Below are 12,500 nucleotides of genomic sequence, written 5' to 3' on the forward strand. Positions count from 1 at the left end.
TGTCTCCCCATTTTTGACTTTATATAGAATTCTCGAGCAAAGATGTTGAGAGGTTTGTTGGCGGACATGGGGGAAAAATGCCCCTCTCTCAATAAATGATGTTCATACCTTTCAACTCCTTTGCTCAAGAATTCTGGACGAAGCCAGAAATAATGGGGGTCCCAAATTGTCCCAGTATCAGGGACAATTTTAAATGTTACTTTTATTCACTTAAAAAGTTAATAGATCAACAGATTTTGCATCAACCTGCATTTTCTGAACAATAAGATTTATGAAATTCTAACATCTGGAATTACTGACTGATTGCAATCCATAGTGATTTACCAGATATCTTATAGGGCACAAGGCAAAGTATAAGGCAAAATCAGGAACATTCTGCAAAATCTGGGGAGGTTGAGCTATATGGGATGTGGATGTTCTGTACCAGATTCTGCGATGTTCAGTTTTGGCAGGAGGCATACGTCATGGGTTGGCCATTTGATGAATTAGTTCATGATTAAAAGGTTGATTCCTTTTGCAGAAAGAACATTGAGAAACAGATGGATATTGCAAAGGGTATTGATATAGCAAAATACTGGTTGCGTATATATAATTAACATTAGTCATTACAGGTTAAAGTTTTGTCTTCCAGATATGAACTGTATGAGTCACTCACATGAGGTTCAAAACACGCTTTGAAGCTTATAGATAGGTAAAATATTTGGGAAGGTAGCGGTATAAGCATGAGTGAGGTAGCTGGGGGATATGGGGGAGATTCAGAGTTGTTAGTAGTATGTTAATATATCTATACTAATTATGTTTCTGTGTAGCTATATGCATTATACATGTACACCCCACTTTCTCTCTAACACCATTGTATCCCTTTCCTCTGCAGAATGCAGTAATTTAAAAAAGATATTTTAGCTTGGTGAGTGCAACCAGTGAAGTTGTTTAAATAGCACATCATCCACCCATCCCTGCGTAGTTGAACAAATTTTCTCCACTGTTTCTTACTAAGGTTCCACACTAATTTATTTATGGACTAGCTAGCAGAAGTCTGCTGTGGAAATAATGCCAGTTATGGTTATAAGCTATAGATCCAGAGATAAAATGTTTGATTTTTGCATTCACCAAATTTAGCATCATAGAGAACTGGTCTTGCATGTAGGTAGCAAGAATGGCTAAGATTAAGTTTATAGATCTCAGGGGAGATCGTTGTTGGTGGGGGACAGTATGGAGTGTTAGCTGGCACACTATGTCATACTCAGGGAATTGGTTTTAGAAAATGAATGTAGGTGTTCCTGACAATATGAGATTGTGGATATATAGTATCCCAACAAGCAGAAAAGAGGATCTTACTTTGAGTGGCTGCCTGCAGTGGGTTTATGGTTGAGTGCATCCTTTATGTTCAGTCTTGCTTAGTCTTTCATATTTGTCAGACGCCTTTTCATGGGCATATACCCCCTTTGGCCCACACTGACATTCCCTGAATTTGGGTTAGAAGTCGTCACGGTTTTCAGTTCTTTCTAGTCACCTTCATATTTTGGACCTCTCTTAAGTTTTGTCTTTAGAAGGTTTATGAATTCAGTACCTAAAATATAAATACTTGAAGTGTGGGACTCTTGCTGTTATCACATGGCAGATCAAATTCATTACAGATGGTGCCTTTTCAGCTTAGGTCCTGCCAACATTTCAGCCCGGCAGCCTGAGGCAGTCAGTGAGAGAAGCTCAAGGCTTACTTCCTATTCTACTATACGCCAGCCATAGAACTGGTCCTGCATAAGGACTAAGCAAAGAGCCCACTGTAGAACAGTAGTCAGAATCCAGAATTTAGCTAAGGGATGCAGAGAAAGGCCTAAGGCTTCTTGGTGTGACCATATTTTGAATTTGATTACAGAAGTGATCCTTCTTTCTGTCTGTCATAATTTTTCAGTTGTTCCTCATATTCAGATGTAGAGAAGCCTAACAGACCAATGTCTACCTGGCACCTTTGCTTTGGAGGGGAGATATCACCATCAAACTCCCTCACTTCCAGATATGTGTAGTCCAGTCTTCTGGATCAAATCATTTAATCTTCCCATGAACAACAAATAATACTCCATCATATATATGGAATATCCCTAAAGGCATACCATAATTTGTTTATATTTTCTTCCCATTCCATCTGCAGACTTGCAAACTACTTCATAATGTGGTGGCTGATGACCAAGAGGCTGCAGAAAAGTACCTTGAAGAAGGACCTGGTTGAAATTTTTAGTATTTTTCATTCAGCATAATTGCCAGAAGCCAGAGCACCTGGTTCTGTTCCTGTTGGGTAGAGTACCTAAAACTGCATATAGGTTTGATATGAGTATCTATTCTTCAGTCTCTGTTGCCCTGAAGTCCCTTAACTACCTCTGTCATATAACCAATGTTCAGACTTCTGTATTGGACCAGGTTTTAGAGAAACCGATCTTTAGAACCTTTAAAGAAGACAGCTGCAAAAAACTGCCACCCACAATTCTCATGTGAGCTTTCATGTGGCTCAGTGTGATTTTGATGCCAGTAATGTCATGGCTTCAGCTGCTGTCTCCAGTCCTTTTTTGTAAAGCAGAGCTTAGTTAAATATCTTCTTCTTTCAGGGGCTTTTAAACAAAAGTGTTAGATGCATCTTCTCTGTGAATCCTGCTCAGGAGAGCATAAAAATCTTTAGAGAGGGGGAAAAGCTGTGTCCAGTTTGAAGGGATTTATTCCCCAGCCATCAGAAGCCACATCATCCTTCAGAAAGCAAAATGAATGGGCCCAGATGTCACTGAAGTCTGCCTAAGTGGCAGACCTCTCTTACCCATCCACATCCTCTTGCTGTATCTCCTAATAAGTCTTTGGCCCATGGACTATTAGCGAGGTGGCTGCCTTCTGTGCTTATTCCAAGAATGTGTACATGGCAGTTATTGGTGCTGCGGTCAGTTGGTCAGTAGTTTTTAATACACTTTCATTAGTGTGTCAGCACTTTGGGGCAGTTTCTCTTTCTTACACATTTTACCATTTTAGCTCCTCCCACTTCCTTTGCTGTCATTTTTGGACAGTGCTTAAGATTTACTCAGTTGTTCGTCTCACTACAAAGAATTGGTCATAGTCGGAAGTAACGTCTATGGACGTTTGACATATTAGGTGCTGTTCTAGGCAGACTTCTTTAGTGGGTGATTAAGTTCCACCCTTTGCCTCCCTTGATTGAGATGCCTCATCTGCTGTTATACCAACAGGCTTGTCTTTACAGTATCTTTCATAATTTTATGACCTTTTAGTCGGTGCATTTTGTTGCAGTTTTAGCCCCTGTCTAGATGGAGGTTAATTGTGAAATACATGCAAATTTCTTCCTGATGCAGGAATGCCCTGCATAGTGCTAAGAGGGCATCTGCACCCCTAACATAGGAGCTCAATACAAAGAATAGGCTACAACAGAATGTGATAAAGTGTCCTAAGTTTTACAATCACTACTCAATGGTATTGTCTCAAAGACAAAGGTGGGAGGTTGGAATAATGGTTAAGGTGTTTACCTGACAGCCCCAAGGAGCAGGGTTTGATTCTCCCATGGGGTAATTGGCTAGGCTTAAAATGGCCCATGAAGGCACTTAGCCTAGTACTAATCTATTAACCTATGAACCTATATATGGATATGGAGTGTAGTGATGTAATTATTTTTTATATTTTCCATGGCTGCCAAACTATCAAAAAGATAATAAAAGAAATAAAGACTGGATCTGGAGCATGAGACCATTTAAGTAATGTAATTCATCATGCTGTTGGAGGAGGAAGTTAACTGATGGAGTGGCCAGCAGCCTTAGTGTCCATATTTAGTTTTTGCTGTCTAAATAGAGTTCCTGTTTGTATTTTTTATATTGAAATAGTTGTAATGTAAGACACGTGTATTGCTGCTTGTGAAATTAGCACCGGGTTATTTCTTTAAAGTAGCAACTTTGCTTAAAGTTTCATAAGCTACTTTATATTATCAGGAGGAGTCTGATACTAAACGCTGTAACATTGACTTTTGGATTAAGGGTGTAATGCCTGCATCTATCCTGTCAGATACAGTGGCTCCAAAGAAAATGAATTATACGTTCAGAAGAGGCTGAATTCAATGAAATACTTCAAGACATTGCTGCAGCTTCCTAGCACATTCAACAAGAAAGAGGGGCTGGCATCTGATGATAGTACTTCCACTGACCAAAACAAAGGGGTTCAGTGAGAAGAACAAGAACGTCAGGATAACTTGAGTTCTGAATTTTCCTTTTGGCCATAAAGGGGAGAGAGATTGAGAGTACATGAATCAAGGATCAGTAAACAATGTCCTGCAAAAAGAGGAACCATTTCTTGTGTAAATTCCACTGTGAATGCATCTTTTCCAAAGGATAAGACTGATAACTAATCTTTGAATACAGTTGCTGAACTTCCCTGGGATTTATTTACCGAAAGGCTGATGATGTGGAATGATAAAATTGATGGCTTGCAGTTGTTGGCTCCAAAGGTGGGTAACTTGCAGACAACCACAATAAGGTAGTGTGGAGGGGTAATAGGCTACATTTCGTAGAAGCCAACCGTTTAAAACTATAGCAGAGTGTTACTCAGATAACTGATTTGGATAATTTTCAAGATATGATTGTGACAAAGGTAAAGAACTTTGTCTTAAGGTAGCAGAGACAAACTCTTCAGTCATAAATAAAAAGAAAAAACAGTGAGTTATTTAGAGCTAAGGGTTAGTTAAAGAACCGTACGTTTGTCAGTATTTTACAGATGTGGTTTATTTAATGTTTGGAAAAATCAGTTTCTGAAATCATTACTATAATAATTGATTTTTGCTGTAGAAGAACAACTTGTTTTGCTTGAACAATGTCACAGATCTTTAAGAAAACAGCAAATGTTATCAAAACCCAGAAAAGTCATTTTTAAATTTCGACTTCTTACAGAAGGAGACAGATGTTTTTTTTTTTTCAGGCAATAAAAATGGAACACATGAAAGTGGATGGTCAGCAGATATTTGTTTTTGCAGATTTACCACTGGTTATAATGAGGAAAAGCCAGGGTTATTATTCTGTAAGGAAGATTTTATGGGGTAAGGTGAAACATTCTATCAAATTTCCCCTAGTCAGTGCAGATACCCTGTCAGGTCACCCCTGAAAAAAGGTCACTGGTCTAGCAGGACTAACCCAGACAACAAAATATAAATAAAATGGTAATTAATTGGGCAAGACAGAAGGATTTCCTATACTATTGCTACATGGTGGTCAAAAGATAAGGAGCTGTCTACAAAGTTGCTGAGCTCTCTTATGACTATATCAGTTTCGAAGTGGAGCGCTATCCATACTGTAAGCAGCTGTTGAGATTTATTTATGTCTGGCAGTGAGTTTAGCAGATTAAGATTATGAACTGTCAAGGAGCTGCTTCCAGTGGTACAGGGTGTGGTTTCCCCAGCCTTCACTTGTCTACTTTGTAACCTTGAGCAGAGTCACTTAGCCAGTGTTTTGGAACAGTTGGAAAATTGGGCTAGGTTCCTCAGTGGTCTCCTAGACATCATGCCCAGTAACTGCCTATGAAACTATTGAGTGCCTTCTTGGTGGAGTCTGCACGTCCTTCCTGCAGCTGAGTCAGCTTTCAGCACATGCTTTGGTTTCATTCCATATCCAGAAGACATTCAATAGGTGAACTGGTGATTATCTAGGATCATCTAGATTACCACTAAGTGTGTGTGTGTGTGTGTGTGTGTGTGTGTGTGTGTGTGTGTGTGTGTGTGTGTGTGCTCATCATATGTCAGTTTGTGTAATTTGTGATAGACTGGCATCCCTTCTGGCATTAGCTTCTGTGCCTTTGCCCACTAACTGCCACAATAGGCTTTGGCCACCCGTGACTTTGAAATGGATGAAATAGATAAGCAAAGATTAAAATAATGAACAAGCTTAGCATTTAAACTATGCCTACCTCCTCCTCCCCACCACAGATGCTACCTTCAGGAAAGTAATTAATATAATTATTAGTAGTTATTAATATAAACCTTAAGAGTCAGTTGCACTGGGGAGTTGTGTCAACTCTTGCCATGTCACTTAATTCAGTGCCACTCTTCCACCTTCATGGCTGTCTCAGGTCTTCTCTCACACAACACATACATCACTTTACTGGACATCCTCATTTCTGTTTGCTTTCTTCCTATCCCTCCCAAATCTTCTTCATCAGAGTGTCTCTTTATTTCCTGCACATGTGCTTGAAATCACCATAATCTGTTCTCTTTTACCTTCTTTGCATTTGCAGCTGTTAGGGCATCTACTGTGGTGTCCTCATGTTTTTTTTTTTTATCTATCCCACAGTGTGCAACATACTCACCCATCTCAGACACTTCATCTCCATCACCCGTAGCTTCCTCAACTACTGTGCCTTCACTGCACATGTCGCACCACTGTTTTGTGCACCTTACTTTTTAGCTTCTTTGGCATTCTTCTGTCACACACTACCTCTGAAACTCTGTCAGTTGTCTGCAACCTCTCTGATTCTGGGTTTGACCTTATTCAGACTTCCCTTTTCTTCAACAATCCCTGCAAGATACTTGAAGTTGTTAAGCCGATCTGATGTTTTCACTTCTATCTCAGTTTTCAGTTTCTTCTGATTTTCCCCCATTTTCTGCTATGTCTTATTTGTATTTGGTTTAATTCTGTGTGTCTTTAGCCTTGCAGCCAGAAGACACTAGTAATATCATATAATCTTATTAGTGAACTTGTTTGGTCTTTGGCAATTGTTCATGCAAGCAAATTTGCATTAGTTGTTTAGTAATTGTAATTTTGAAGTCCCTAATTGACTAATTTGTTATATTTAGCTGGTATTTAATAGCAGTTTAGCATTTGTGAATAGCTTATTCTCAACTTTTTTTTTAACGTTTTGACACCATTGTTTATTGTAAAGTGCTTTGTAAAATGGCACTTCACTGAAAGTTGAATTAAGGTGAATATGCATTTCTAACATTGCTCAGTAGCTCTAGACAAAGCTACACTGTCAATAAATATTGGTTTCCTTTAATATACAAGGATAATTTCTTTTGAATAATACAGTAGCTCAGAGAATGTCTCCGAAGTTTATATGCTGACAGAATATTCTATGTGGTAAATTAGCAAGATAAACTTCATAATGGACATTTGATTATAAATGTTCTGTTATTTTTGAACACAGGAGAGTTAAATAAACTCTAGACACCATGGTATAGTGTGCTTTTATCACGATTGGAATACTATTACAGATCTTAATTCCCTTTACGTAGGACACAATGAGCAGGGGTCCAAATGCAGGTCCTGAAGGGTCGGAGCTTAGTTGTCATTTAGAAGGAGCAACACTGTGGTACAAGTCCATAAATCTGAGGCCATTCATGACAAAATTACTTTGAACGTGTGCCTGATAATGGACATTTGGTGTCCAGTAGTAACTCAGTTAATGATCAGTCATGACACAGAGGAAGTCTGTGACAGGTACTATGACTGCCCCATAACTGAGATTTTGCATGGTGACAGGGATAAACGAGACTTGTGGAAAGTTTTGTAGCATGTACGTGGAGTGTACCTCCTCTACAGTAACTTTCTTGTGGTATATCATAGTGCTGGTAGGTCAGGCTAACCATATACCTCATCATCCATTGTATTGTATTGCATGTATTTGCCAGCACTCTCACGTTTAATCCCTATTGTGATATGGGCTTCATGGATGGAGTCTCCATCCCTGCCAGATACTTAATGTGTCTGAGAAATAACCTTTAAAACATTTGTGAGTCAGGTTAGAATTTACTCCACATAATCATTTTCTTTTCTTTGATTTTCTTAACTCATTCTAACAAACTTTGGCAAACAGAACCTAAGGCAATCTTAAGATGTACTGTAATGATTCTGTGAGGTATGCAATATTAACAGTGTATAAAGTGGAACCAGCAGTATAAATGTCTTCTGTGGTATGCTGAATTATTTTATGTATTCATAAGTTTTGATTTGCACTTTGTTTGTTGCAGGCTTCTTTATGTATCCAACTGTGTTTACGAATGTTGAAGATCATATGTTTATTGCTATTGAGGAATCCTTTGGTCCAGTTATGGTTGTTTCTAAATTCAAAGATGGGTATGTAAATTATTCCTTACTACAGAACTGTATAGCAATTAATGTGAAGTAGTGTAATTTTGAGGAATGAATTTTGTTGTAGTAGTTCTCAACAAAAAAAAATATGTATTCAAACTATGTTATAACAGAAATAGTGGCAAACTAAGTGATGAAGGTACAGCATATTCACTTAAAATTAACAATGTTGTCTTTATAATTAGATAATGTAACACGCGACTGCAACCCTGTGAGATGGGGGGTGAACTCAATCACCATTAACTCTGAGAAGTTGTGAGGAGTCAGAGATTTTGTCCTCCTTTGATGGGATCAGGTTGCTATGATATGATGATTGACAGTGGCCATTATGTTGGCATTTGGTGTTGGAGCCTGGTGTGTTCTGCGGCAGGGATGAGGTAGAAATGCAGAACTGTGTTACACCCTGATAGTGTGTACTGTGTATTGATTCTGATGAGTATCATTGCCCATGATGTGGTTTTTGCCCCCAAATGAGAGCGGGCAGATTGTGTACCCACATGTGACAGGGAAGGGGTAGAAGTATGGGAATGTGCATTTGCAGCCTGATGAGGCATCCCAGCTGCTGCCCATGACCTGGGTTATGCTCATGGCTGGGGTGTAAAAGGCTTTGTGCCCACAGGTGATGGTGATGCTGTCTTAACAGTGTTCTGTCCAGTCTGACTTGGGATTATCTTTGACCAACCACCCGGCATTAGGACACTTCCATGGTCATGGTAGGCACATGGTCTGTGAAGGCAGACCAGATAACAGTTGCAATATGTCTCAAGGAGGCACCTGTGGACACATTTCTATCTAGCAGCCTTAGCAGCATTGTGTGCTCCCTGTTCCTCTGTACTCCATGACACCACACACTTGGTGCATGTCATACTATAAACCGCAGAACACACTTCGTATCCACAGTACTGTAGGTAGCAAACAGTTGCAACTACATCACTGACCTGCACATCCAATGATAGTGCCAAGAGGCATAGCCATATTGGGGATGGACATGGAATCATGGCAAAGCCTAACTCCTTCCCCCTACATCTGTCCACTGTGCTGATATGCACATCTCAGTGGTGGTAGTGCAGATTTTGGATGCTGTGAGCACTGGGGCAACATAGATGGAGCCTGTGAGGGAATCACAGGTAGAAGATATCAGTCATGCTGTGGTGAGGACATGTTTTTAGCCTGTACTTCTACAAAGACCTCTGTAATGGTAGATGTGTGTGATCCCTCCTCCTGTATTGTTGCAGACGGTGCCACCTACATGCTGCCACCTTTGTCAACTGTAGGTGCCCTGCTGATGTCAGCTCTTTGTTGACCAGCTATTTTGGACCTTTCTTAAGCCGAACCTGTGAAATTAGGAACTCATGGCACCATTGTCTGCCCACCCATATATGCCTTTACAACCCCCCATGGCATGTATTGTTCTACAAATTAAAATACAGCTATTGCATACTTTAACAGACATACCTTATTGTGCAGGTTGTTGCATTTGCAGACTTGAGGTGCCTGGAAGGGCTCGTATACAGAATGGCCTAGGACAAATCCCTTACTTCGAGCATACAATGAAGTGTGCTATATTGTACTGTAATGCAATGAGCAGTACTAACCTGCTGCTTCTCCATCTGAAAGGAAGAGGACTGGTGCCAGCCAAGCTCCCACATCTGTCTACCCCCCGCCCAAGTATGAGAGTCCATGCCCTCTAGTCATCAAGTGACACCAAAAACTCCTCAGCCACAGTGATCTGCTTCAGTGTTAGCGGTACCCCTCCCATACTAGACCTGGCTATTGCAGTGTCCTATGTCTTCTCCTTTGCACAGGGCACCTTATCAGTAACCCTTTGTCACACCTGTTGTGGAAAGCTAGTATGTCCACCCACAGCATTCACATACTATATCAGTCCCTGCCAGCTCTGGTCTCAAGAATGCTTGTCTGTGGTAACTTTGCCCAGAAGTTGCATGCCATGTGTGTGGAGGGCTTCAAGTTGTTGCCTTGCTTGTGTGACCATGCCAGCATATGTACACCTGTGAGAGAAATGTGTCAGTCAGTGAGTGTATGTGATGCACTGTGGTTTGCCTTTACCCATGATGACAGTCCCGCCTCATTTGTTCACCTATTTATCAGCTGCATATACTGCTATGCACAGGCTCTAGCCACAGCCTTCTCTTCTTTTATGCACCATCAGCTGCAGTTAGCATTGTGCATAGCTCCTAATTACATAATGCACTCATACCTTAACATATGACCCTAGAACCCCAAAGCCCCAAGGGCATGTCCTTTAAGTTTTCTGCTGTATGGGGTTACTTCCCTCACAGCCAGGGGCAGATACTGTAGTTTCATGTCACTGTACTGGGTTCCCAGTCACATGTATATCACATCATCTGCTTCAGTGTAACTGACATCTACTGCTGGCGTTGTTGTTCATACTGAGGTATTTTTTGAGGAAAGACTCCTTTTAGTCTATAGAATCTTACTGAAGTCTCATTGTTCCTCAGTTATATGGTAATGAGTGGTGTCCAAATGGTGTTGATGCTTTATATCAGGTTAACAACAGCCATTTAGTGGATGTGGCAGTTATGATAACAAAGCTACTAAGCACCATTGTTTATGAATCACTGACATAGCATGTTTTTCTGTCCAAACATATTGGTGGTAGCTAGGCACATTACCATGACCATGATGCATGTGAACGTTCTGCTCGTGCATACAGTTTGTGTTTACTTGTAGTGTCTAAGTGCAGCACTGCATCCATGCTTAGTGCTGTGATGCAATGCTAGGAGTACAGCTTAGTGCCACTTTGCAGCACTACGGTGCACAAAATGTGATCCACAGGCATGCTGCTGTGCACGTGGGGGCTACTGCTGTGGTGCTCAAGCGGACTTGAGTAAGTGGCAATAGCTATGTCAAGACACTGTGGAATGAGCATCTCCAGCATGGCGTGCCAGAGAGAGGAAGATTTTCTTTTTCTTCTCACTGAGGACTTTTGAGGTACTCCTCCTCAGCCGTGTGGGTGCATTGTGGGAGATGGATGTGTGGCATGAGCTTCCAGGATAATGGTGAGTGGTGCCATTGAAAGTGTCCATTGTGGTAAGTAGTGCTATCATCGGTAGAGTGCTACTTCAGAAGGCATACTTCATTTTACAGCAGCAGAGCAGCAACAGCTTAACATTGTTGGATGTTGCAGAAGGTGGGAGCAACACTCCTAAAGTTAGGGTGTATATAATATTTGTGGCAGTCCATTGTGCACCTGTGATTGTGTTTGTAGTATATGCATGCATTCACTTTTTTCCCATTTCCTTCGGCTGCTTCTCAGGGGGAGCAAAGGCTGCTCTTCTGAAAGTGGTCCACAATGGTCTATCTTGGTGTCCCAGCATCAGTTGTGAAGATCGATGACTTCTTAAGTGCAGTAGTAACTGGATGCCTTCTTGATAAGTATAGTGCCTTTTGTTGTGGTTTGTAGAGTCACATGACTCACAGGCCCTGACCATTAAACCAATAACAAAACAATTGGCCCATAGCATCAGCAAAACAGGTGAATGGTACTGAGATATAATGCTCTTCGGGCTGGTTTGCCATCTAACCATGGTAGGACCTTACCCTATCCACAGTATTTACCCTTTTGTATGTATCATTCCCCATTACTTGTTCATTTTCCAGCCCTTTTTATCACCACTTGTTCATGCTGTATATGTTTGTGTTCATTCACTGTCCTTCCAGCCTTTTGTGTGTCGCTTGCTACTGTCCAGTTCTGCATTTCGTGTTTACCTACTTGCTGTTCCTGCCTATCCCACCCAGAGACACCCCTTGCTACCTTCCCTATTTTGTGTGTATATTACAAAAGGGGTTCTTTTCCTGTATAAAAGTACCCTTCCACCCCACCTTTTATACCTTATGGTTACTCTAGTGTGTCTTCCTCTGCTTCGTCTTCTCCCTTTTCCCACTGTGTACTTCATTTCCTTCACATTTATATGATAAGCAGGGTTAGAATTTTGCTTTGCTGTGCAAATTAATAGTTGTCTTTCTGGACACTGTGTGCTACTACTCCTCCTGTGCCAGATGAGCATGAAATGTAGCTGTACGGTTCTACATTGCATGTGTAAGCACTCATTGACTTGCCTATGCTGGCCTTTCTTCATCTGATATATGTTGTATTGGTCAAGGGCTGACCTGTAAAGCCGCTCCATCCATAGAGCAGTCTAGTGCTCTTTCTCCCATTAGCATTATGCTTCTGTTTAATTACCAAGCCCTTTGCATGGTCTGCCAGCATTATTCAGTGCACAGTTAGATGACAGTATAGCTGTGCAGTTCTTTGCACAGAAACCTCCTTGAAAGCTAGTGTTGAGCAGGTGAGCAGCACTTGTCCACGAATCCTTGCCTTAATCATGTGAAACAGGTGCATTTAGC

General features: G+C 40.9%; 1 protein-coding gene across 1 annotated transcript in view; it reads left to right on the plus strand.

Annotated features, from left to right (window-relative positions):
* ALDH1L2 (aldehyde dehydrogenase 1 family member L2) overlaps window positions 1-12,500 on the plus strand; it is a 362,966-nt gene that overhangs the window by 312,469 nt on the left and 37,997 nt on the right. The window contains exon 21 of the mRNA XM_044087828.1: window positions 7,991-8,096. Within this exon, the coding sequence (XP_043943763.1) occupies window positions 7,991-8,096 (106 nt within the window). The remainder of the gene's footprint in view (window positions 1-7,990; window positions 8,097-12,500) is intronic.

The sequence above is a fragment of the Protopterus annectens genome, chromosome 11.part0 (assembly GCF_019279795.1).
Source record: "Protopterus annectens isolate FY-2018-M chromosome 11.part0, PAN1.0, whole genome shotgun sequence".
In the NCBI taxonomy this organism is placed as follows: domain Eukaryota; kingdom Metazoa; phylum Chordata; order Ceratodontiformes; family Protopteridae; genus Protopterus; species Protopterus annectens.